General features: G+C 34.5%; 2 protein-coding genes across 2 annotated transcripts in view; both read right to left on the reverse strand.

Moving 5' to 3' along the window:
• Positions 1-267: 267 nt before the first annotated feature.
• Rad17 (Rad17 checkpoint clamp loader component) lies at positions 268-2,572 on the reverse strand. Its single transcript, XM_018503807.1, has 9 exons — positions 2,558-2,572; positions 1,824-2,217; positions 1,594-1,750; positions 1,385-1,507; positions 1,135-1,313; positions 985-1,074; positions 728-918; positions 542-660; positions 268-436 (listed from the first exon to the last, which is right to left on the reverse strand). Exons 1-9 carry the CDS (start codon positions 2,570-2,572, stop codon positions 319-321), a joined length of 1,386 nt encoding a protein of 461 aa, XP_018359309.1. The 3' UTR covers positions 268-318.
• A 6,691-nt stretch (positions 2,573-9,263) lies between these two features.
• larp (La related protein) overlaps positions 9,264-27,682 on the reverse strand; it is a 27,483-nt gene continuing 9,064 nt past the window's right edge. Inside the window, exons 2-18 of the mRNA XM_018503958.1 lie at positions 26,177-27,401; positions 18,420-18,493; positions 17,851-17,904; positions 17,255-17,423; positions 16,985-17,086; positions 16,670-16,842; positions 16,352-16,470; positions 16,077-16,275; positions 15,209-15,772; positions 14,946-15,130; positions 12,785-13,007; positions 12,405-12,566; positions 12,082-12,332; positions 11,493-11,644; positions 11,041-11,295; positions 10,374-10,507; positions 9,264-10,268 (exon numbers count right to left, since the gene is read on the reverse strand). Of these exons, the coding sequence (XP_018359460.1) occupies positions 9,987-10,268; positions 10,374-10,507; positions 11,041-11,295; positions 11,493-11,644; positions 12,082-12,332; positions 12,405-12,566; positions 12,785-13,007; positions 14,946-15,130; positions 15,209-15,772; positions 16,077-16,275; positions 16,352-16,470; positions 16,670-16,842; positions 16,985-17,086; positions 17,255-17,423; positions 17,851-17,904; positions 18,420-18,493; positions 26,177-27,236 (4,158 nt within the window). The 5' untranslated portion in view covers positions 27,237-27,401 and the 3' untranslated portion in view covers positions 9,264-9,986. The remainder of the gene's footprint in view (positions 10,269-10,373; positions 10,508-11,040; positions 11,296-11,492; positions 11,645-12,081; positions 12,333-12,404; positions 12,567-12,784; positions 13,008-14,945; positions 15,131-15,208; positions 15,773-16,076; positions 16,276-16,351; positions 16,471-16,669; positions 16,843-16,984; positions 17,087-17,254; positions 17,424-17,850; positions 17,905-18,419; positions 18,494-26,176; positions 27,402-27,682) is intronic.

The following is a 27,682-nucleotide window of genomic DNA, read 5'->3' on the forward strand; positions in this document are numbered from 1 at the left end:
ATTATATAAATGATTAAATTATCGTATGTATAATTTGAAAATTAATAATCACCTCACCTCTCACACAGTCGACGCTTCTACACTGAACAATAAATCTCTCTTATGCAACATTTTGTAACTCGTTAATTAATTTTAGTTTGTTTTTTTTTTTCAAATTTTATTCAATTAATTTTATTCTAATATTTAATTAACTTTATTTTTCTATAATTAAAGTAACAAATTTTTTAATATTAATATTTTTATTTTCTAGCAAAAGAAAAAGGGAGGAGTTATGTAAAGAGGGAGAATATGAGGAATATTTGATATGTAATGCAACGTCTAATCTTCTTCGATAATTATTTCCTCATTTTCATCCAATGCTTTGTTTGTCTCCTTCGGAGTGGTTTTAATTATAGCTTCATAACAGCGCGTTTCTGCCATCACCAAACATTTTCGTCTGTAAGTAGACATATACGTCAAAATATAAAATACACAGTCGACAATGGTAAATATAATTGATTAAAATAATTTAAATAATTAATACATATATTCTGATACTTGCACGTTACTGTGATCATCCCGCGGTTTTCTCACTGGATTCCAGTTAGTTACAGGCTTCTCATTCGTTAGCATCAAACCACGGATGCAGTACGATAATGCAACTTTATTCAAATTGCGATCCTATTGTATTAAGAAATATAATAATAATAATTTTTCGTAACAAAAGTGATGTTTTAATCGAACTTACACGCCATTCAGAATTTAGAACATCAGCCAAGCTCAATATATCAGACGCTACTGCGGCTTCCTCCAAAGTTCTTATAGTATTCAGATAATTCTCCTGCAGGAATTTGACGAACACCACTGACTGTGATTGGAAGAATGCTGCTATTTCTTCAGGATCGTGTACAAACTTGAAAGAATTTTCATATGATTGTCCTAAAATATTAAATATAAATCATAATTTGTGAAAGTTTGGCAAATCCAGAAGTAAAATCTAATTACTTTTCGGATTTATGACTCTTCCGACGCCATGTAGCAGACCCAAAGTTTCTTCCCGTATTCCGCATTCGCTTTTGATGTGTCTCTCGGGCACTAACAATCATAAAAACAATGCAGATTCATACTTACTGGTTCAATTATTAGTGCATATACCTCTGAGAGAAACAAAAATTAGATTTAGAATAGCGCTGCGCACGTCGCCGATGCTGTTGGACAATATTTCGTCGATGTGTCGTTGAGAGACATGCAGCATGTTGCCAGCAATGGAATTCAATGTATTAGATACCCGTTTCAACACGTTCTTCATCGAGGTAGTTGTGGCTGCGTTTATACTGTATAAATAAATCACAATTAAAGAGAACCAGAGAGGCGTTTAATCTTTCAGAAATTATAATTGACTCACTTGATGATGTCAATGCCAAACTTCATCCTTGTATCAGGTGGAAACAAAGTGTGCATCAGTCTTGAATTGCCAGTTTCCGTAAAAACGAATATCACAGGTTCTCTTCCCATTAGAAAATATTTTCTAGATATTTTTTGTAAAGAAATATATCACAATGGTTTGATTAAAGCATTGAACGGTTCGTTACAAAGTGATCAAATGTTGCTTACTCCAAAAGTGCGAAGAAGCTTTTGTAATCCTCGTGATAGACATTTGGGATATCCTTAACAAGGAACAATTGTTTTAAACAGTCACCCAATACTGTGTGATAACGTGTTGCGCGTATCAGGTGATCCTCGAATCTGTCTCCTTGTCGCATTATGTGTTCTAAAAACAATTCGAAATTATGAATCAAGTTATATATCACAAAGAAGCTTGAATTTGAAATTGTGATAGTTACTATTTTCATCTTCAGCCGGATCAACCGGCGTAATCCACTCTATAACATCAAACCTATTTTCTTTGGCAAGTAATTTTATAGCTGCAGTTTTACCACAGCCGGAAGGTCCAGAAAGGATCAGCATGGAAGGTTGTCCCTTCAATGTCTTGTTCTGAAGCCAATTAGAGATTTCTTTCTGTTTCTGTTTACTAATTGCCAATTCAGACAGCCTTTGAGGCTCGCAGGCCTGAAGCAACTTTGATAAGCTGGTTTCATGCTTTCTCTTCTTGAAATTACTTTGCGTAAATGACCTGTCAAACAGAGTTTTATCTAATTCTGCTCTATTGGTATGTTTTACTAAGGGTTTATTTGCAGGTTCGCAATCAAATGATGGAACGCACCAAGTGTTAGTTTTCTGCAAAGAAATACAATTCAGTTACTCGAGCAATTAAATTTAACACTTAAGTTATTAAAACGAAAATGTTTTGTATTTTAAATAAGATGTGAAGATAAAGGTAAGAACAAAAGGTTTGTTCGCATCACATGTTCCAACATGCTTTTATCCTACCGTAGCTCCTACTCACTTCAACGAGCCTCGTTGGAGTGAGTAGGAGCTATGATAAGCATGTGGAACATGCGATGCAAACAAACTTAATACAGCGTTTAGGTTAGGATGAAATAAGGCAAGATTACTCACATTTCACTCGAATAACACAGCTTTAAATAATATTTGTCAAAATATTTTTGATATTTACCTTCGATTCAACCATGTTTCTTTCATATAAATTTTGTCATAATCATATTTCTAATGAGCTTGAAAGATTGTCTCGCATCAGTCTCATGTCTCCTTAAAACATATGTTCTAAGCATGTCCCATATGATTCTCACAATGCCAATAGCAACCAATACTGCCAATAGTGTCATAAATATTGTCAGCCTTTCTTCCATTTGAATATTATATCTGTACACAATACAGGAATTGCATAATTAATACTTTGATATCTACAAAGTTTCTTTTCTTTTTAATACGAACATTATAGGGTTATAAATTAAACTCTGATTTTTCTATTATGTCTCAGTCTTTTAAACAATTTTTTTGTTTCATAATTTAATTCTCATTCTTCTTATAAACAGGAATCTTTGTATATACCTTAATTCTTCCAGAAGCGTAAAAACGATCTCAAATTTACTAAATTCACGATTAACTTGATTACTCGAATTAATTTAACACATGAAATTAATACTTACAGCAAAATTATTTATTTATTAGAAATGCTATTTGTTTGAAATGCTTTTAGCTTACAATTCAAAAACTATTAAAACCTCGACATTTTGGTATATTAGAATTTTCGTCTCAAAATAATCTCAGAAATCTATAATCCTTAAGCGTTGTTACGGTTTTTACCAAACACCCTGTATATTAGTATATTATTGTATCATATACCTACATCATTTTATACAATTGGTGGCCAGACTCAATTATGCTATAAATAATACATTAATAATATTATCTTGCAAAATTCTCTCTAATTAATATTAATAACTTATTTTAAATATAATTTCTACATGTAAAAATATATTCTATTACGCGAATTCAAAAATATTACAATGGCATCGACATTGATAAGTACAACCACTACTAAAAATTAATATGAAAGCCTTTTTTCAGAAAATAACTTATTACCCGCATAAAAATATACTACTAGCGTATAAGAAAATTCATTAAAATTTTAATGAAATTTTTTATCGAATTTAGTTATTGCATTAGTGACACTAGTAGTATATTTTTATGAGGGTAAAATTGTAAGACAAACTTCTTGTGGATAAGCAGAAAAACAATATACAAACGCGTTGGTAATATAAGAAAGATGGTAATATATACAGAGTCGTCGTCCTGAGGAAACAAGATGTAGTCTTTGAATTTCAATTTTGTTACGAATAATAATTACAATATCGAACTCTCTAGGATATTTTCCGAGGACGGAGAAGGTACGATACAAGGGACTGTGTTCGGTTTTTTTGATCGTTTTATTTTATGTATTCACAAACATTACAACTCTGTCGACTACGCGCCCGCATTCACAAAAGCCATCCTACACGCGTCATACAATACATACACTCGTCTCGGGACCCCTTGAGGCCCTTGCGTACCGATTACGAATTGTAATCTCTTTTCCCGAGTCCCTAAGCCGGCGTTCATTAGCAATTTACTCTGTGTGTATAAGCGTACGTGTATATAAGTATGTATCCTTCTTGTTTTTTTTTTATTTACAGTCGAAGCGCGATGCGCTCAATATATCCTGCGAAGCTACGTGGATTGGTCGGACTGGTATTTCTCATCCTCACTCCCAAGAATCCTCGAGGCTCCTGCCGATCCAGGCAGCTCCGTGTTGGAATTTGAAAAAATATGTAGCATTATATATCTTCAACGAAAGGCTTGGACTTGGTAGTTTATCCTTTATTCGTCGGTCCCATCTAGCATCCCGAAGGACCGACCGGTTTTCTACGAGAGTTCTCCCTAGCGATCCTCTAAACGTATTCTAGTTAAATTTGCGGCGCTTATTATTTTTTCTCTTTCCTCTTTATTTTCTTCTTTTATTGTGCATTATCTGAAAATGCATGAGTAATGCGACTTTTTATAACATTCCGGAAGTCAAGTTCTTTTCAAAGGCACTATTGTACGCAAACGGAAATGCGGCCCGAAGAAAGTTATGCCCTTTCCGATGTTCTTGCCCAGTATCTATCGCAAATCGGTAAAGTAAATGTATCAGTTAGTAGACATGATTCAATTATTGGACAAAATATCAAACATTTTTAATGTCAAGCTTTTAATGATATGTACGACTCTAAATAAATTCGTTTTATTCAATGTTTATAAACAAATTTATTTAGAATTGTATATCATTTGAGAGCGAGCGAGGCAAAGCAGCTAGAGATCCCGGGTTCGATTCCCAAAAAAACCATAGTATCTTTATAAGCTCGTGTCTCCTCTCGGAAGGAAGCGACAACCTACCGAGAGTATCTTCGTCAAGAACACTTCTCTAACATCTAACAAAATTTCGTCGTTCAAAATCGTTAAATGTAGGTGCCATATGACTGTATACATACAATCAGCATGCGCACCACAGGCGAAAGACGTCACCATACTCGACCACAAGAAATAGAGTAGCTGAGAAGTACATGGCAATTAAATAATCAGCGTACGCATCACAAGCATATGAGAAAGGTGTAACACAGGCCAGAGGCCTAACGTAAGAAGAAGTACATATCGTTAGAAGCTTAATATTTAAAATACTTCGTCCAATAACCGAGTCATGTCCACTAACTAATAGATACATTCATCTTACTTCTGGTAGTGTCTGTGAAGCTAAACTCCGGACACTGATGAGATCTCAAAGATTCTCAAATCGATCAGTCGCTTTTCATTGGCGACGAATCGTTGTCGAAAAATTTGATCGTATCATTTTCGATTTCACAAAAGATACCGAGGGGAGGGCTCCGCTGGCAATCAGTTAAAGCGACTAGATTTTTGTATAATTTTGCACAAACGCAACGCGATCTCGTCGATTCAATAGTAATTGATCAATGACTGCATATGTGAGGTTGAAGAAACTTTTTTTCGAAGTTGATGAAGCAATTCAATCTTCCTGTATCTTTAAGTTATAACGGGCACTCAATGGATAACGAGATAAAGTGAGAAATAGTATATAATTACTAATGATATCAATGTATCATGAATAACACATTACGTAATAATAAGTAATGTTATTTCTTGAGATCGGATCGCGATTGACGACTGATCGATGTCGATTAGCAAAACGTTCGGATTTGTCTGTGTAATGAAATTTGCGCTCGTCTTTTCTCACACCGTCGAGGATGCCTTTCAATAAAATTACGCATTCCTGCGTTCGTTCAAGGAGGGATCTTACTAACAAATTCCGTCTTAAAAAAAAACCCCGAGAGCTACGTATAAAGGTATATAAAAATGGCACTAATACAAAATGGTAACATTATAAATATAATTGTATTTGTAGAGCTATGTTATTCAAGAAAGAGATTATATCATTGGGCAAATGAGCGAGTTTAGCGAGTCAAATTATTGAAAGATTACAACAATGTGAAAAAAGGCGAAAAAAAAGATACAGAATTAAAGTAACAGATCTAAAAAGATAAAGATCTTAAAAATCTACGTAGGAAAAATAAATTCAGTGAAAACGAAACGACGATTCAAAAATATTACGGTCCCTCCTCAAAACGCATCCCATCTCCACATTGATAAACATAATCATTTCTTGCGATCTAGTGTATAATCTTTATATGAAATATTTTTTATACATTTTCTTATAGTTAAGCAACCAATAAACCCCACCCGCTTTTTAGCATAAGCCTTAAATGTAAAATTAAGATTTTAGCGGTATATAAGTAACAATGTAAGAATTTATATATATATATACATATATATGTAATATATACATATATATGCATATATATATATATATATACGTATGTATAATATATAATCTTTTTTTTACATTTCGGGGTCGATCTCGTGGCGTGGCTCTCATCAACTTTGGATAAAAATTATTTACATTATGTTACATTTCTGTCTCTAGTACAAAAAAGGGGGGGGGGGGAGGGAACAACGTTGCACGATAACGTATATTAGATATGAAACAGTGCAATTATAGTGAGAAAAATCGGCGTCGAGTACTTCGTTTTTTTGTCTTTTCGAATATCAACGTTTTACTTCAGTATTTCCGTATTTTCCTCCCATATTTAACGATTGCTAAACCACGCCACGAGAAAGAAGCCTGCATAACATATAAGCCGATCGTATATTTAGCTTATCTAAGATGTATAAACTTATCTAAGATCTTATCTCGTTACTCGTGCGCTATATAAAGGTTTATATAGCTTACACTATAGTTATTGGCTTAAAAACCTACAGGTACATCTAAATCGCTTAAAATCGAACTATGAAAGTATGTACAATTAATGAGCACGCAGTTTATTTTCTCTCGCCTGTACATATCTATTATTATATCGCGACTGATAAATCGATAGGAAATTATTTGTGCTAACAACTGTCCCTCGTCTGTCCAATGATCATTCTCTTCTCTTTTTTCTCCCTTCACTTAGAAACGTTTCCTTTCGTCTCGTTAGTAAATCATTCTCGGTTGTTCATGGTAACTTGAAAAACATTAACGTGCGTAGTTTCGTTGTACATCCGAATATTAATACAAACGAGAAAGGAGATCTGACGTCGATCGCGCTGAGTACGTTCAAGAAAGGATGAAGAAAAAATTAAAAAAAAAAATAAAAAATCACAAATAGACTCTTTCTCGTATAAAGGAAACAGAAGTCTAAAAAAGATAAAGAAATGAATATTAAATCAAAGTCTCAAAATTTGAAGACTCCAATTCCCATCAAGAATCTAAAAAAAATGAAAAAGAGAAGAGATGCGTAATTAGATATAATTGATTTTTTTTCTTATAAATCGAACGCGATCGCGTTCATTCTCAGATGAATTCGCTATCGAACAGACGCAGAGACTTTCGATTGTCGCCTCGTTTAAGAATCATTGTCAGCTTTTGCTATCACTGTGCCTTCACAGAAGCAACGTCTCGATGTGTCTCTTTTTGTTAATTAAGAATTTAACCATTACTCTCTCAAGACACAAGACTTTATTCCCTACTATTTAGTCCCATGAATTTCCTAGTCATTATTCATATTGCAAAATCAAGAAGTTTATTAACAAGTGATATTGTAGCATTTAACTTTTTGTTACTATCAACATTTCAGTGTCGTTCATAAGATATATCGATACGTTAATAGTAATCTCGATCGATGATACGAAGTCCAATCTTCGTATAATTTTAATTTTTTTGGATTTATGCCCTGTCTAAATAGCAAAGCGGGTTTCATTGGCGTAACAATGGGAAGACAAAGAAAGACGGGAAAAATCCAAAAGATTACATGGATGTATTATCCGTAGCGAAATCATTTGCGCTTTACTATGTACGCCTATTACGATTAACGTTACGCAAAATCCACTCCCATTTTCTCCTCGATCTCGAAAACTAATGTGTCGATATTGTGCAACCCAGATGTTTTGAAAGACATTTCTGCGCGTGGCGCTCGAACGAGTAAAATATTCGGTATCATGTGTTTCTGTGTGTAATATTAAATACGTTATACTCGTGATTTAAGAGTGTATCGATTTTTCAAGTAATAACGTATATCCGTCAATAAAGAAATAAAAGTTACATGTGACGACGAGAATTACAGCCTTTCTTGCCTTTCAAAGGCATTTTCTTTTTCTCTTTCATCTTCCTAATCAACGCTACTACCGTTCACTTTCGCTCAAACTTATTGCTTATTGTATCGTGATAACTGTATCACCTATCTTGATTTTTCTATTGTAAACAATGTGTGATATAGTACGTGGGCTCAATACGTGACTAGTATGTTCAGGACGACAGGATTAGGACACAAACATAACAATTTTCTGCGTTCGCACGAAAGCCGTCTCAGCATCCTTCGAATATGCATTTTGTGAACAGTCTACAGTGATCGACTATCGACTTAAGAAATAAAGAACAACCATCAATACAATTTACTAATTCGTTTGATTGATTAATTGATAAAAACAGCCGGTGCATTTCAATTCTCTATTTATATATACAAGTCACTCAATTTATTATTCCTCTCATTATGCAAAATCAATACGATTTAAATCAATTTTCGTAACACTTTCATTTCACCAAAACGTATAGTATTTATAATATAATTATTGCATAGACAGCGTATGTATAAATATATGCATATGCAAACTCAATTAGTGCGAGTAGTATATTAAGAATTCATCAAATGATTTCTAAAAGCTTGGTTCCAAATGATGACTTTGAATTGAAAGTCTAAAAAATTTACATTTTGGGGACTGACAACGTTAACTTTTCTGTATCTGTGTTATGTTCACACAGATGTTTTCGTGAACATTTTATGAAAAATAAATATGGCAAAATTGATATATGTATATATATGTATGTATGTATATACATATATACAGATATATATTGTGTTATTATATGGAAGTACGCCACGCGATTACATTTAGTCTTAAAATAGAAGCTCTGAATGTAACACTTTACTGCTACTACTTCAAGAGAGTAAATATTATTGATATATTTCAATGATATATATAAAGAACACGTGTCTTCTATAAAAAAAATTGTGCTAAAAAATAAAAAGAAAACTGAAAAGGGCGCCTTTTCCAATAAAAAAATATTAAATATTCACAGAAAGATAGAAATTTAAATAATCTCAATAATAATCAGAAAAGACAGAGCAAATCCAATAACAGTCATATAGATGTATATCTACACAACTGAGTATTCACGAATTATATGATTAGTCTCTGAATTTATATAATAGATTAATCAAAAGTAATATTTAGGCGTTTTTATCTGTTATATATATATTTAGTCTTTATGCTGTCTTTTAGATAAAAGTAGCACTTTATCTTTTTGCATACATCAAACACTCGTTTGAGCAAACAGTATCTTACAGGACGTTTCTGCACAGATAATGTTCGCCTGTTCGAATGTTGTCACCATATTTACATCAGAATATGAAATAAAAGTGTAACTGAAAGTATTAGGATATATACATTTCCATCGTTATATTGCTCCATGCACACACACGCATTCTCACCATCCTTCTGGCTTCGGTTCTATCTTGTACCGTAGTTAAATATAGCAAACAATATGAAAAGCGAGTGAAAATATTTTTCGCAATGCGCTACCACGCCGAGGGGTTTAAATATCGGTAAATATAATCTTAAACGCTAAATCACGGTTCTAAATCTATTATTAAGAATTTACTTCATATTCCAATAATAATAATCTCTAAAATCACACAAATAAGATTAGAGACGCGATTTCCATTTTTAATTTTATGATATTAATTCTCAATAATGTATATTACCGAAAATACTATCGCCACTTCATCTAGAGGGCGATTCGATAATTTCTGTCAATTCACAGATATATTCGAAATTTACGTGTTTTTTTTTACCGCTGCACCATTTCATTTTTGGGAGGTAGACGAGCCCTCTGTCTTAATCGTGACGGGTTTGCTCGCTTCGGAGTTGGAGCTGGCTTGAGTTCGTTCTCTGGCAGTGACTTACGATTTATTCGCTTCGAAAGGTTTCGTAGAGAAACCAGAACTCTGCCTATTTCGCTGGCTGCTTGATGATGTGGAGTCATTCCGTCGTCGAAAATGATACAGTCTAGAGCCGAAAGAACCAGCCCTATTTCGAAACTGCGATAAATGCGACTCTTGCGCGTTTGGCAGTGTGTTATAATCATCTGAAAGTAGGCGTTCGCTTGTCAGTGAATCTTCCCTAGCGCTTTCAGAAACAGTTCTATGACGTATTCTTGCAGCTTGGAGCATTTGTATTTGAGGCTGTAAAAAATAACACAAATATTATATAAAATAAGAAATGAACTCTAAATGCTATTAAAAAGTGAATTATGACGCAAGAAATAATTTGTTTGCAATAGTACTCACTTCTACCACTCTAAAATCTTCGATGTTCTTGAATTTTGATAGGTACTCTTGCAATTGAGGATCTACATGAAGCTGATCAGAGTTCTTATAATATTTCAAAAATGCCCAAAATTTTTCCAATCCATACAGCTGTCCTATTGATTTAAGTAATTTAATTTAATATTAGTATGATATTGTAACAACTTAAATTAACATAATGTACAACGCCTGCGGCACATGCATTTTTTTCTTATTGGATTGCTTGCGTTTTATTTAGTGAATTACTGGATATTCTGTGCAGAGCTATGTTCAGATTTCCAAGTACCCAGGTATCACTTCATCCTTGTTTATCGAACGTTAAACAAGGATGATATAACATCTGGGGAGCACCTAGATAGGAATCCAAACACGCGCCTGTATGATGCAATTCTAGTAATTTATTAAAATCTAAGCATAATAAACTTATGCATGTAAGCTTAATGTCAAATTGTTTTTGTTTGTTGTGCTATTACTAATCAAAATCCTAGGACAACAAAAATATCCTTCTAGCGTTAGTAAAACACTTGATTTGCTGTTGCACAATTTACCGTTCAACTACTATACGATAACATAGCTAAACAACCTATTTTGTGCTGTTTATCTACTTTATGACAGCATACATATAGTAAAAATACATATAAAATCTTACCGCTTTCATAATCTTGTATCGTTTCCATTTCAAAATCTGTATACAATGTATGTCTAAACTTCTTTTCCAAGCCGTAACTGTAAAATCTGAAAAGGCACTCCAGTCCGTATCGGTATCCTTCGCAGGCATCTTCTTTGGCTATAGTTCTGAATTCCTCGTACATGGTACGATTGAAGTTTTCTCGCAAGAAAAACGACCAGAAACGGAAAAGTGTGTTCATTTCTTGAGATTGTCCGATACCTAATCGTTTGCGTTCTAAAAACATATGAATATAATATGTAAGTAAAAATCTTGATTTAATATAAACATACAATTTATTTAATTAACAGTCAGATAAAAGTATTTCTACACGTTTTTCTCAGTTGGGAAAAGAAGACAAATAGAAATTCATCATTTTATGATCTCCATTCACACAAATTAATATCTTAAGAAAATATCTATATTGCTGATACCTTTCAAGCAACGCGAATGATATTTGTGATATGCTTGTTGAGTAAATCCATTATCCTTCAACAAAGCATGACTCGGATGCTCACAGATACTGGGAACACTTCCATAACTATTAGCAAGATAACCTTCATTAGGACTTGTGCCTGCGCTACTCCTAAAATAATAAAATAGAGAACAAATTAAAAATATATATGCAAAATGAACATAAACTTTTATTTTTCCGTTATCATTCAGATTAAAATTATTCTACAAGATCCTTCAGTCGGGAAAAGAAGACATATAAATAGATAATTCATCATGTTATATTTTACATTTATACAAAAGTAGAAATATCGTTAGTAATAATTAATAAATTCATTTCAATTAATCGCAAAACAAAAATATAAATACGAGATTACAATGCCAGATACTTTTAATTTACGAGCTATGTGTACTTCATAGAAAATTAGCAATTATTTCTCCTCGTATAATTTTAATATTTACACTTTTTAATATTTCTACACGTTAGCAATGAAGTGTTTTTTATCTTGAAATATCGAAAAATTTATTTTTTAGTTTAAACTGCAAATTTATTGCGAATATATTACATACCCCGTGGAATACGTTCGAGGATGATGCTCTCGAACGTCCATAACCCAGCCAATATGATGCTCTACTGGAGGATTATTGCTGTGACGAGTCTTCCTTTTTCGTGGCGTTCTCGGATCAACAGACGGTCCATCTTTCACAACGGCAAAGAAACGTGGCGTGGTATTTCTTCGTCCTTCTCTTGGACAAAGTTTATCACTCCAACGATTCCTTTCCTGTCTGTGATCTTTCTTATCTGGACTTGTGCTTGGAAGCTATTCAACGAATACATAGCATATATAATATTTTTCTAGGATAATTTTTTTATTTCGCAAAGTTTGAATTACCTGTGATGAAATCGAAACTTCTAAATCTTCCATAGAAGGAGGTGGTGGTGGTGGAACTTCCGGATTTGCTTTTCTTGGAGCTTTTGGCGCCATTTTCTCGAAATCTTCCTGACTAATCATGTTAACCGTTTTGTAACTTCCAATGGATGAAGAAGAGCCATGCTGTACGTTAATATAACTTATTAATATCCCTGAATTTATTTGTTTCTAAATTTGAGAGATTAAAATTCTAATTTTAGGGTGATATTTCATTTGTGCGTTTTTGTCGTACGACAAATTTTTCAAGTTGATTAGCTATGGGATAGAGAGAACCGAGGACCTCTCTGTTCTGTATACATTTGTCGTACGACAAAAACGCACAAATAAAATAGCACCCTTACTCTTTGAAAATTTTGTCTCCATAATTGTTCCTCATAATAATGTAATCCGTCGTTGATAAACTGTTCTAATTCTTGAGTCATTTTTACTCTTGTAGTCCACTCTCCTGTTCTATCATGGCCCTCATGCTTTGGGATTCTGGATGATGTAGGACTGATTTGAGTAAATATCAATATTTTATTAATATCTCTATCCGATAATTCGTTATCATCGTCATCTTCAGACCTGTAACAATTATATCAAGAAATATAAAATATCAACAGTAATTTACATGTTAAAGGATTAAATAATCATCTAATCTCGCTCTTCTCTATGTGCTATGATAAAAAAAACAGTTCAGATTTAGCCCGGATCCTCATACGGGACACAGCGCTTTGATACCAAACGCTGATTGGTGAAAAACGGGTGATGGGGGTAAATTTTACCCCACAACCGGCTTTTCACCAATTAGCGCTTTGTGTCAAAGCGCTGTTGCCCGTACGAGGATCCGGGCTTAGACTTCTTATTCTTATAAAAACTTTCAAATTGTTAAAATAAATACATTATAAACTCAAATAAATTAAATACATTGTAAACTTTTGAGTTTGTTGTAACAAGCAGGAATTTTTTAATGAAAATATCTAAATTCATTCATACTACAATATCCTAAAATATTTCGATATTGACCTGCGTGAACTGAGTCTTTCAAGGAACGGTCAAAATTTCAAGTAGCATTACAATAGATTAGAGAGGGGATGAAAGAAGCAGGTAATAGAGTGAGAATATAGGACGACCATAACGGTTTTTAGTTAGTTTGCTGCGATCCTGCGAGCAGGTAAGTAAAGTCGTCCCATGAAAGACCCATGATTCACATCGCATTAGCAAAGAACTAATGTGACGATGTCGAAATCCGGCGAAGAGATATTGAACGACTTTTATGATCAAGAGAAACTTAAAATATTTTATAACAAAGCTTCAGAGAGTGAAGCGAACTTTGAGGATATATTGAGCGATGTACGTAGATAATGCATAAAGTACCAGTGAAGACGATTCCTTTGAATCTTTTTTCAACAAATTTTTTCATAATATAAATTTTCTTGGTACAAATATTTCATACTTTTGTAAAGTAAAATAAATAATTTTCCGACTAAAAATTGAATTTTTTTTCCAAAAATTTTATTTTTGTGTTACAATTTTCACTTTTCAAAATAATTAAGATTTTTAAGGCAAGCATCTGTATAAATCACCTTTTTCGTAAAAACATCATCTCACACAAGAGTGTGATATAGATTCATCTGCCTAGACAGTTTTTTTTTCTTTCAACGCATTCAAAATTATGATTTTTTAACACATAAAAAATTTTTATATTAACGGGAGATTGTTTATGATATAGTGCGTCAGAAAACTCAATGAGTTTGTACATTAACATCGAAAAGGATCCGAAATTGGATCGAAACAAGACATTGGAACGAATAAATCTTTTTCACATTGACATCCTGCGTTTGGCTCCAAAAGCATCAACCTAACGACGGAAGATTCATCTGTAATGAGCCTATATACAAACAATTTCATATTATTAAAAATTTTTATATTTCCCTTTATTACTATTAGTATTTTGCTACATAAAAAAACATCTGAGTTAAAAAATGTTCAGAATACAAAGTACAGATGTAAAATAAAAAATAATTTTTCCTGATTTTTAAACTGATTTATTAGGAAAAATATGGTGCTGGCATAAATAAGTCACCGTTCACACGACATTAGTGAAAAACACCAGTTTACACACAGGGGGTTAATTACAGGGTTAATTAACAGGGTATCCATTCATCCATATAATGATACTACAGTCCAAATCTGATCAGGGCCTCCTCTAAATGAGATTTCTAAACAATAATTTTTCTGGAATTAGGTTGTTAGCCTAATGTCTGACCTCCAACGGGAGATGAGAGAACGGATGTATATATCTACTAATATATAGGACCTACAGTTTAACGCCGAATCCGAACGACGCTGGTGATCAAAGGTATCTTCTTAATCACCAGATGGGATCATTTTCGACTCCTTAAACGCGAAAAATCGCGTACATGGCGCAGGTGGGATTGAACTCGGATTTACATCAAAATCGCGAATCAATCCCACCGAGTAGTAAGCCATTTGACGTCTCAATTGCACGTATAAACTAACCATTCTGAAAAGGCATTATGTCGACCAGTCGGTGGCGGTGAATCCAGTTCCTCGTCAAATTGAAAATCCAGCTCTTCTCGTATTGCATTTTTCATTTCAGATTTCTCTTTCTCTTCTGTTCTGTCCTTGTGTGAATGTCTCTCTTCTGTTTTGTCTTTGTGTAGATGTTTGACTCTTCTTCTCACCTATAATTTATTTCCATAATACTTTCATTTTCGCAAATTTCTGTAGTTTGATACAATAAAAAATAAAATGATAGTTACCTCCTTCCAAGCATTGTCGCTTGATGAATCCGATTCTCCGTTGATTCGTTCTGATAAGCTGTCCGAAGTAAGAGCATCTGCTGTAGCCGGTAATTCATTGTCTTCTCTTACATTCGTGGGAGAACTATTATTAAAAGAGAGAAGATACTTTTCTGCAATCTCCATTGTTTCTTTTATCTTTTCAAAATGAAATTTGTTTGTTGTCTTTGTTTGATTACTGTTATCTTTGTTTGATTGTTGTTTCGTAACGGTAAATCCATTGATTCTTTCCGTTATCGGCACAAACTCTGGCACATCAGGATTTAGAATTTCATTTATTGTGGAAGAATTTATCTCTGATTCATCATATCTTACTGTTGAAATGGAATGGTAAGTTTCAAACACACGAGGAACTGGAGGAGCAGGCATTGTAGATAAAGGCTTTGCAGTAGGACAAAATGTAGTTTCAGAGGTAGGAATTACTTCGGATTGAGATGGATTAGACTGTTGCGCATGATCTGAAAAGGCGATATTACTAGTTATGTCCAAAAGAGGCCATTTTAACGGATTGAATCTTGTTCTAATCTGAAAAAAAAAAAAAAATTATATTATTAGACAAATTCGCCATTATATATGTGCGTAAAGAACATATATATATGTAAGATTTGAATAATTATAAATACAATGTAACGAGGCCTACTATCAAACCCCATTCATCGAACTTAAAATAAGTTCTAATGGTGTTAGCGAATCCTCTTCTATTTGCTGTAGCACAAGTTTTGTATCTAACACATATGTAACATGCTAGATTTTTTTTAAAATATGTGCTGTAATCGATTTCGTCAGATAACATGCGCTATTTGATTAATTTAAAGTAAGTTTATAATACCTTATATCCATCTTCTAATTCTAACAGTTCTAGTCTATCGGATTCCAAGACTGCTTCTATCACCAAATCTATATCCACCGTTAAATTTTGTACACGTTGAAAAGATGCGATCAAAGTGAGAGGTAAATATCCTTGAGCGTTCATTTTACGACGTAGGAAAAAGTCCTTCACAAGATTTTCTTCAGAAAAGTAATATTCTCTGTGTAAACAAAAGATATTGTTAGATATATATGTATACAAATTATATCGATATAAAAAATATAAATTAAATTTACATTTGTTTTCGTATATATTCTTTTAATGTAATGGTATCTATGTAATTTGCATTATTAAAATAGCACGTTCCCATATAAGGTATCATATATCCAGAATCCGTATGTTCATATTTATGGGTCTGTAAAAAAGAAGAAAACATTAAGTCTGAAGAAGCAGAAATTATAAATATAGATATAAACTTTAAACGTTTTCAGTTCTACTATCACTTATTATCCATCAAAATAAGATCAGATAGATTCCCACTTAGGTAACATCATTATTGAACTATCGCAACTCGCGATAAATAATTTAAACTGCGTATATCAAAAAGAAATTACTTGTGCACAGTCCGTCGTATAATTTGTATACTCGTGATCGTATCGGTGTCTGAAACCACCACGGCCACGCCCGCCTCGTCCTCTACCTCTGTAATTTCTTCCACCGCGTCCTCGTGAATTATATCCAGTTGATCTATCGTAATCCCTTTCACGCCAGTGCTCACCATCGTTCGCTGTTGATCACAATATAATTAACATTTATATTCGTTTGTTTTTATTATCGCTATATGTGCACATTGCAGTTAAGTTTCAATACGTACACAAGCATACGCACGCACGTACGCACGATCATTATACATATACAAATAAAATTACCTTCACCATTTCTTTCTCTATGATTTTGAAATCTCGGTGATCGCATAGTCCCACGATTTTGTGCCAAGTCAATCTCAAGCGGGACCCATTTTTGTTTATTCGCTGTACAAATAATAATCAGATTTAAATTAAATGTAGATTGAAAACATTTCTTATTTACATTGCAAGTAGAACAATTCATTTGTAAATAAAATTATTACAAAAGCTTTATTACATTATCTATAAGCAATTATTATAATGAATTCCAAGGGTAAAGATCGAATTTCTTACCTTTCCTCTTCTTTTCATTGTTATCCATATGCTCGTCGCTATCGTCTTGATAGTTTATCTGTTCCTTGTTCTCCTTGCCTTTGCTTTCGGCAATGTTGCATGTCTTAGAGGTACTTGGTTCACCATTAAGCACACCATTTTGCTTCAGAGGAGTTACAGCTGTTTTCCTCTATATTAAAACATAAAATATTGAATACATACAAAAATAAAAAATAGTATAATAAAAGAGAATTCATAAAAGTAAGATAACTCGAAGAATGCGTACATATAATGTATACAAAAAAATGTGTACAAATAATGAACAGTTCTCAGACATAGAAATTTTTATCTGAGATGACAAATATTTGATATTTCTCTAGCAAAATTTCTACACTCGCAAATGCACGAATAAATCATTTGCAAGCTCTAGATCTTGCACAGTTTATTATGTAATAATGACATAAGAAATATTATTTATGGCAATTAGAATAGATAAGATTATTATTAATAATTATTATTTAATAATAATTATATAACAGTTTCATTTAAAATAATAACTTCGATAACTTGCTAAAAGTACGATAGTAATTTAACAGAAATTCAATAACAATACCCACCTCTATTTGCGTTCCTAAAGTAGGCCAGTCTCCAATGTTCGTAAAATCACTTGCCTGTTGCAATGCACAAGAAAAATATATGTTACAGAAAATGTTTTAAAATATTTGCAACGTGTACGTTAGAAAGAAGATAAATACTTTAAACATTTATATTTTTTATAATAAATTATACATCTCATAAAATAAATCCTTTTAAATAATTTATATTTGTAATTCATCCCCTAATGTATGTATAATTAAATATTATGCCGTATATATTCTGTAAAATAAAACAATATATAATATAAATATATATTTCATCAAGATATTTAGTAAACCATTTAATTTAAATAAAGATTTGATTCGTTACATCTATTGAAGTATTGGAAGTTTATTTTCATCATTCTGTATATTTCAGAAAGTTGTGTATCAATTGCATTTAATTATATATATTATATATTATAATATAGAAATAAAAAATTATCTTTTGTGCTTACAATATAATCGAGTATACTAAAATCGCTTATCTTTTTAGATAAATACGTGCGCACTAAATGAATAAGATAGAAGATAAAAGATACATCACATACATTTTGATTGAATTTCCTTCTATCTCTGGAAGCTCTGACAATTGTTGGCTGGGCACCACTTTCGACACCATTTTCTGGAAATAAGAAGAAGAAATGCTTTTATGTAAATGTTAAAAACCAATATATATATAGTTATATAAAATTGTATATAATACGTTTTACAGATATAAATTAATATAAATAAATTTGCAATAAAATGTATCGCGTGTGCATCAACATATTGGTTAGACATCGGTTATTTTATAAATGTAATAACTTCAAAAAAAGATATTATTTTTATAAAATAATCTGACCAATATACTGACCAATATGTTAATGCAACACGCGGTACATTTTCAAAAGCTAAACGAAGAATTTTCATTCTAACATAAAAAAATATGAAAGATACATGAAGATATTCTTGTGCAAATTGGATTACTGTAGTCAAGAATTTTGTATGAACAACCTGTGTTGCAGGATTTAATATATTCAGGATAGCCTGTTAAATATTTTTTTCTCAAAAGCCGTCTCCGAATAATTATATCTTTATCGGTTTCTTCGTAACTTGTATGCCAAACCGCGTGACCTCGATTATCTTTCACATACACACGCGTGTTTCACGAATATTTTTATCTGTAACATTCGACGTCAGGTCGAAGGTGGGAAATGGAGTAGATGCTGAGCAAAAAATTTTCATACAAATTTATCTTTTTTAATCACTTTTAACTGTTTATCAAACATATTAATTATTTCTCTTTTTTGACAAAATTCTTCGTAGCTCTTACGATTATTATCACTGTAAACGAAATATCTTTAATTGTGTAAGAAATATTTGAGAGAGACAAGTCTTGGAAGCCATATGGCATTTGTAATTGAGAGGGCAAGATTAGAGCAAGAATTGGTACACCGTTAATTGAGAAATCAAAGCGTTATAATACTATGAAATGCACTACTAACGATGAGAGTAATGAATATTAATGTTACGCAACGCAACATAATTGAATATAGTAAAATTGTAATTAAATAACATTTCATCCTGCATTTTCTTATCGTATAATTTCCATCTTATCGTAATTATTTTTCATTATCTCAAAAAATTGTATCAGTAAAACAATTTTCGAACTTTTTATATTTATGAGCTTTCATATAATTATGTGTATCATTAACTTTAAGTTTTCATTGTTAATTCTGCGTCATTTAGAAGATTTGAAATGAGTTGTGGTAAAAAAACGTTAACAACTCCGCCATATTTACCCAAATCAAATTGGTTCTATTTTTACACTCAATTTTCATAGTTATTTTACGTTGTTTTTTTACTTATAGTTGATATTTACATGTAATATTTACACTTAATTGCTTCCGTGCCAAGAAATGCCGAAGTCAGATAATTATGGCAATTTGCCCTCGATGTAGACGTTCAAAATAATAAACAAGACTTAAATACGATTCGAACATTCTCTCCTAGTAGGACAAGTAAGATAAAATCTTTTTTTAATGAAACAAATTATTCAAGAGCTTAGTTATATTTAATTTAATAATTAACATCGATATACTATTTAATTTATGACTCTTTTACACGAATCTATTATTTCTAGCTCTTTTTTTAGTGTTTTTCTTCTATTCTATTGCATTTTAATCTGAAACGCTATCTTCAATAAAAATAAAAAATACAAATAAACTTCCGCTTTTTAAAGATTAAACGAAGGTTATAAACATTTACAATCTATATCAGAGATGTGATTCATGATTTTAATGTCTCCGCTCGAAGTTACGTTAATGTTTGGCCAGGATGTGGTCATACGTGTCACGAGGTGTAATAACTTCACGTAATCCTATCACGATTCAGCGTGATGCGACTGTTACCAGAATGTTATTGAAATGTTACCGGAAGTTATAGAACAATACATACCGTTCGTATTTATAATTCTTGGTCAGTGATAAAAGCTAAAATATACTCATGTCAAGTATGAGTACAAAATTTAATAATTTAGTTAGGTCGTATATAAACAAGTTGATAACACAACTGAGATAAGAATACCATTAATATTCGACAAGAGTTTATATACGTAGCAAGGTTTGCGAAAAATCGAACGAATAAGAGTTCATACATATATTGTTTATTTTCTAAACAAACTGTTTATCAACTGTTTATCTTAAAGGAGAGAATTACGAAATCGTAGGGCAAAACTATCCATCTATACGACCATTTTTTTCTAATCATTGAACAACACATCAAAACATATTTAATATAATGTAAATTGTCTTTTATTTTTCTTATACGACTGACTGAATTTTAATTGCTATTCTTTCCTAAATAAGCTTTTTTTTTTGAATTTTAATTAAGATTTTTAAAAAAGTCAGTTTTTCTTTGCAACTTAGATTACTCGCAACTTTTAATCATAATTTTAAAACCGAACAACCCATCATCCATTCATTTCCGAAGAGATTGAGAAATATTATAAAAATTCTAGACATACCGCTGTAACATTTACATCACAAATTATAATATGCATATGAGGAAGATGGCAGTGATGATGTCGACTCACTTTTGAAAGCACCGTCTTCACTTTCGTCTATCTTCATCGCGTCACGTGTACGCGACCTTTCGAATTTAACAATCCTACCCGTTCCGCTCCGTTGCCGCCCAAGTTGCGGTCTAATTAAATTGCGGTCTTAATTGCATCAGCAATGAGAATACCATTGGTATATCGCGCGAACGAAACTCCATATGCATTTTGATGTGACAAACGATGCGTCTCAGCCGCACAGATTGTTACGAACGTTCGCGCCTGGATGTCCATTAAGGCGAGTCTCGCTTCTCTCAATAAATAATTAAACGGGCAAATGGGTTAAAACGAGTTAGATTCCTCACGATTGATTCCTCGACGAAGTCGAAGGCCGCAAGTCTTCGCGAATCGGAACGATGTTCTCTAGTCCGGACTCAATACACTTAATGAAATATCTTGCAATCAATGCGATTGCACGACGGAGCGCGAAGTATCGATGCTGAAGTCGCGATTCGAACGTCGACGAGCCACTGAGAGCTGGCTGGTCTCAAGAAGAGAGAGAGAGAGAGAGAATCACGGCGAGACGATAGAGAACTACTCGCGACGCCTGGGAATACCCTCGACTGCTACTTTCAGCCTTAGTAGACCTTACGGAGTAGGTTTCATCTCCGAGTACACAAAGAAAATATCTTTGACATAGAGACTTGATAAAAAGATAATCTCCTATTTTTCTCTCTTCTTCGTTATCTTGAAACGTGTATTAAGAAGCTATGCGTTTTTCTCTGTGTCAAGAGTATTAGAATGTTAATATTTCATAAACATTGCAGTTCACTTCATAAAGACGAGGAGCTGCTTGATACTAACAGCATGCCTTGATGAAGTGAACTGCAATGTTCATACACATATACGAAACGTTGACATTCTAATAATGGACACGGAGATAAATGCATAGCTTCTGTGTAGAAATTAAATGGAAACCTCAAAAGCATTATCTACATGTATTTTTTTCAATTCTACCGACGAGGTTGTATTCAGATTTTTACTTGACGGAGGCCTTGACGACCAAGTTAAAGTGCAGGAGACACTGTTCTAGAGCAATTCGAAATGCCTCGTGTGCGCGGTGGCGCACTCGATCGAAAGATATTTGCCGGTCTATCGCGCTGGGCAAGTCCGACCGTCCCCCGAAACAGGTTTCCATTCACGCGACTCTCACTTTCTGCGACATATATTTTAATGTGGATCGAATGTGTCGATCCGTTGCGACAAGACCAAGGCCCAACATTTTCGCGGTGCGGTCGAAGCTGAACGCATCCGATTGAACATCTCTCTCCTTTAAGGTTTCGTGCATTTTTTTGCATCACGCGCACGAGATCGGAAGCCGATGCTAACTGCGGATCATTGAGCGGATTCAAGGCTGACGTTGAACAGGAATAAAAATCGAAAGTACATTAATTCTAAAAATGTACTTGAATTGCAGATTATTTTGCGTCCTATTTTCCGCGGAATTCGATCGAGCGTGTCGTTGGCAGAAATTACTTATACTGCGTGTTTCCTCTCTCTTTTCTCTCCTTCGCACACATACCGAGAAAATAAAATACCTGATTATAGAATGTAGACGAAAGAATGAGAATGACAAGTAAATATTCAATAAGAGGAGGAAGAGAGGGTTATAATTTAACAAAAAGTAAACTGTATTTAAATTCTTCTTACATTATTTAACAAGATGTTTTTTCTAAAAGTGAGAATGTTCGAGCACATGGACTATTTATAAAGCTTTCCACGATAAGCCGAGTCATTATTCATATCAAGTAATAAGTTAAAATATAAATTATAAGTCTTAGAAAATTTATACCCAGAATAAATCATATTAGATTGTAACGTCACAATGTTTCAGCCAATCAAAAGGGTGATAGTTATCAAGGCAAATAACAATGATTGGTCAATTATAACGTAATCTGAGTTATAAATCATAATAAATGGAATTTCTATGTCATTTCCACGCAGTCACTGATTACTGACTTATTGTTGCCTCATGACACACTATTGACTCGCTTACAACTTGCTCCTGACTTCTGATCTATTACTAACGGCTTGTTGTAGAAAGCCCATTAGGCAAGAAGCGTTATATGAACGCTCTCATGATTGCATCCTGTAGAAATGATTCGCGACGTCCACCGAAGCGCAAAACGAGTGTCAATGTCATTGCCCTCGTGGCACTCTCCCGCGTCCTCGTCCCGTATGATCGGAACAAGTAGATCAATTACGGTCCCGCAGATTCGGCGAGTTTCACGCCGCGCGCCGGAAATGCGTGCGCCTACACAAGCGTCTCGAATCGAAAATGCCACGGTATTATATTTTCGGTAGCGATGCTGAGAGAGCAGCTTCGTTGAAACGAGACGCCCTGTCGCGCATTCACGAGGCGTTTAAATCGTCCTGGACTTCTTCTGCGAAACTGTAAAAATGAGAAGTGCGAAATGAAAGACATCCGTTACCTCATTCGTTATACATACGCAGTAAATTGCATATTAAGAAAATTATAAAATTTTGTGGAGGGAGAATTTTGAAAATATCAAAAAACATTCTGTAAATTTTCTCATGGCAAAAAATACTTTTTTAAAAAGTATTGTTTTCTCGTTGTGTCGGAGGAAAAAATATTTTTATTTAACCTTTTCTGCGATAATTAGAATGAAAAAATATATTAAATCAAGAATGAACTTATCCTTGACATACATATATATTTTCTTCAAAAAATATATATGTACATATATATGCATTATCTTTTATAAAGGATAAAATTTTCTTCAGGGCAGTGATTTTCAACGTGCAGCCCGTCTGAATTTTTTGCTGGCTTGCATAGCCACATAAAAAAATATATTTTCTATTTAATACAAAACAAAATAAACATTTATGCGATCCACAAGATTTTCCTATTTCTGAAAGTAATCCTTAAAAAAGATTGAACATTACTGCTTTAGGAGATAAAGGCAGATTTGCTTGGCAGACTCAAACAGATCGAATCTTCCGATATGCAAATAAATTGCTGAAAACAACTCGTTGGTCTCCCCATGCGACATTTCGATGCCACGTATACTATATGTCTGTAACATGTTGGCAGAGTGTGAAGATAAGGTTGTCGGTGGAGCACTCTAAGTTCACACTCTTATTATCACGATTATCGAACATCTAAAGTAAAGACGTACGCTACTGGCTCTCTTTTAATTTGGTAGCTGCTTTTAACTTCTACAATCTACGCTAGTAGAAAAATGTATATATGTAAAACCTATGTAAATTTTAATATAGTAAATAAAAAATATAATAATTAAATCAAATTAATTATGCTTTTATCAAATAAATATATGTTCAAATTTAATAAATATTATACTGAAACTATTTAAACAAATATTTTTATAATTTAATATATTATATATTTTCCTAGATACATATTTTATAAAATTTTTAAACATGCAGATTGCAATGAGATTCGATTATGGCAAAGAAATTCTATTAAATTACCAGGCATAGAAATTCTTCCGCGACTACATTCTGAAATGTGCAATGCACATGCATATTTAAATCTAAAACTTTTTCCAGGGTGAAGCAAACAAACATAATAGTCGAATCAATAAAAAGTTATTCGATAACACGCGGAAACATTGGCGATCGTATATTTTACGTCGATTCTTTCCTCAATCAATAGTTTTTGCTTATAGACCGCCGTCTCTCCTCGATTTTTCAACGCTCGCACACTTGCGCGTTTCTATTTTCATGCCTCCGTTTCGTAATATATATATCTCATCCAAAACAGACCTCCCGTACAGTTTTGTCACAGAAACGTACGCCGTTCTAGCGTGTTTTTAAAAATTTTCAAGTATTCCAATCGAGAGGCGTGATAAATTTGCGCAACTGTTCTCAACATCTGGAAATAGCATTTAAACGATACAAGGATGTTTTTAATATCGATAAGTTAGAAATATCTCAATTTTAAGTGATTAAAAATTTGAAGGCTTCCGATAAATTATAATCTGATAAAGCTGGCAAATAGATAACCTTTCCCTCTTTACCAAATATAATTATGGAATTTGTATTATAATAATTATTAAAATTAATTATCAAGTTATTCGTTGGTAAAAAGATAAAATGTGAGAAAGAATGAAGTCTGATGGGATTTACAATTTTAATTTTACTAAAAAAGATGAAGAAAAAACGAAAAGGAAAGAGAAGGGAAAGAAATCCATTCTCTGACATCATGAATAATACAATCTATTTATAGATATAATATTCCGTGAAATCGGATATTTCGACACGATCTCTCGAATTTCAACGAAGCCACCGAGTGCGAGGTGGTACGCATTAATCAAATGAGATCGTACACGAGTGTGCGACAAGTTAATAATTATGTAATCGCGTTATCGTGCACCAGTGCGCGCACTAATGGCTATCGGAAAGTCCGAAGAAAGGCGATAAGAGGCTATTTTGCAATCGGGGCTAAGCGCAAGGCCGCGTGTAAAGTTCGTGGAGCTTTATTTATCGACGGCGCAGTTTATTCCTGCCGAAAAACGCTGAAGGTAAGTACGTACTTGATGCATATTTAACGATGCAAAATGTCTTAACGAGCGGCAGGTGTCCACCCAAAATTAATCGCTCGACATTTAACGCCTCCTCATCACGAAACTGAGGAAAACTATCCATAAAGCTGAATTTCTCAAAAAACGGCTCGGAGTAACTTATATTTATTAACTCCGTACGTCAAACTTTCTTGTAAAAAATAATAATGAATGAAATAGTAATTGATATAACATTGAAGAGTTCGCTGCAATTAGCTGAACGATATTAAAAAAACAGAGTGAATGAATCCTACATAAGATATCATTTACTCCAACTTTACAAAATGTGGGTTAACTATCCATTATCGCAGCAAGCTCTTTAACTGTACATACATAATTAAAATTAATATAATTGATACACGTAAATAAAAGACTAACGTATTCAATCATACATACAGAAAAATGTTATTTAAATTCTCTAAACTCCTTGGAGTAAAATCTTACTCCAAAATTTAGAATAAAAATTGAGCCAGTTTTGGAAAAGAGTGGCTCAATGTTCAATCTTTTCTAAAACTGAGATTTACTCTAAAAATTTTTAAGAGATCACATACTTAACAATATATAATTCTGTAATACATATAAAAATGATTAGAGATTAGTAGAATAACTCTGTCAACAAAATATGTTAAAATACGTGGAGTGTGCTTTGAAAAATGACGTAACTCACCTGTGGCATCCTGTTGCTGTTGCTGCTGCGGCTGCAGCACTCTCCTCTCTCTCTCCCTCTCCCTCTCGCTCTGTTTGTCGATGCATGTGGACGTTGCGACAACATTGGGCGGTTGTTGCTGCTGCTGCTGCTGCTGCTGCTGTTGTTGTTGCTGCTGCTGCTGTTGCTGCTGTTGCTGCTGCTGCTGTAAGGGAAGAGTCTTTGCGGTTTGCGACGCCGATGTTCGGTTTCTCGTCCAAGGGTTGACCGCGGGCAAAGGCGCTTCGACGTATTTGACCGGCGGCGGCGGCGGTAGGGACGCCGATTGCGCTTCCAGCTCGGTGCTCTGCTCGTCCTTGTAATGATGGGCCTCCTTCGGGCCATGATCGAGGACGCCATTGCGGTCGGCGCGCTCTCTGTGCGATCTCTCGTCGCTGCCGCGTCTACCGGCGCCTCCGCCCCCGACGCCATTGGGACCACGTGGTGGTAGCTGATGGCGGTTGTTGTTATCACGTAACCGGTGACGCTCCCGATGATTCTCGCGATACTGCTCGCGCAATTTTTCCTTACGCCGGGCGCCCTTCGTGGCGACTGTCTGGAATTCACCATCGTTGCCGACACTGCCGTTGTTGAGTCGTTCGGCGTCACTCTGGCCGTCGTCCTCACGTGACGCCGACGCCGACGCCGACGCCGATGACACGTGAACGACGTCGACGTGCGCGACCGGCATGCTCGACGAGTTCTCGTGATGATCGCGTCTCTCCGGACAGCTGTCCGGGAGAGTCTGAGGGCACCGAGTGATTCTCTGATAGGACTTGCCACCCTTCACACTTGGCACTATCTTCTCCTTCGCATTTGTTGTCGTTTGATGTTGCTGCTGTTGCAACAAATGTTGCTGTTGCTGCTGCGGCACCGCCACCTGATCGTCAATGTTCTCCTTGTTGTTGCTCTTGAAGGAGTTGGCACGATTTTGAGAAGCACCTTTCGGATTCAGCACACTGGCGTAGGACTGACAGGGCCCCGCCTCCTGTCGCTCGCCGCCGCGCCGCGCGCCACCTTGGCTGGCTAGCTTGGCCGCCATCTTGCGGCGCACGCCGTCGAGGCACAAAAACACGAGGTTCGCGGACCGTGCACGAGGTCGATGCGTAGTGCGTACCACCACTGAATTCACCGTCGTCGCTGCCGTCGGGACGTCACTCCCTCGTGGAAGCTCTCTCTCTTTCTCTCTCTCTCTCTCTCTCTCTCTATCTCTCTCTCGGATCGTCCTCGAAGGGGGAGGGAGCGGGGAGGGGAAGGGAGGGAGGTCACGATCACGGACGTCGATGACGGTTGACGAATTCACGGGACGAATAAACTAACCTAGTGCGCGCGTCCTCGAACTTCACATGCCCCAATTCATGCTAAGGGAAAATTCCGTCTGTCTCTCGCGTGGCGTTCGCGCGATCGTCCGCTCCGAAGGGAGACGCGACGACGGAGGTACGAGGGTCCACTTCCGTCAGCTTCCGTGACCCGGCACGTCAGAGGCTG

This window comes from Trachymyrmex cornetzi, unplaced genomic scaffold (assembly GCF_001594075.2).
Source record: "Trachymyrmex cornetzi isolate Tcor2-1 unplaced genomic scaffold, Tcor1.1 scaffold16, whole genome shotgun sequence".
NCBI lineage: Eukaryota > Metazoa > Arthropoda > Insecta > Hymenoptera > Formicidae > Trachymyrmex > Trachymyrmex cornetzi.

Bases quoted from the DNA above. Each gene is read 5' to 3' on its own strand.
- Rad17 (XM_018503807.1), bottom strand. The intron at 661-727 runs GTAAGTTCGATT...TTAATACAATAG, and splicing joins TTCTAAATTCTGAATGGCGT to GATCGCAATTTGAATAAAGT. The intron at 437-541 runs GCAAGTATCAGA...GTCTACTTACAG, and splicing joins CGGGATGATCACAGTAACGT to ACGAAAATGTTTGGTGATGG.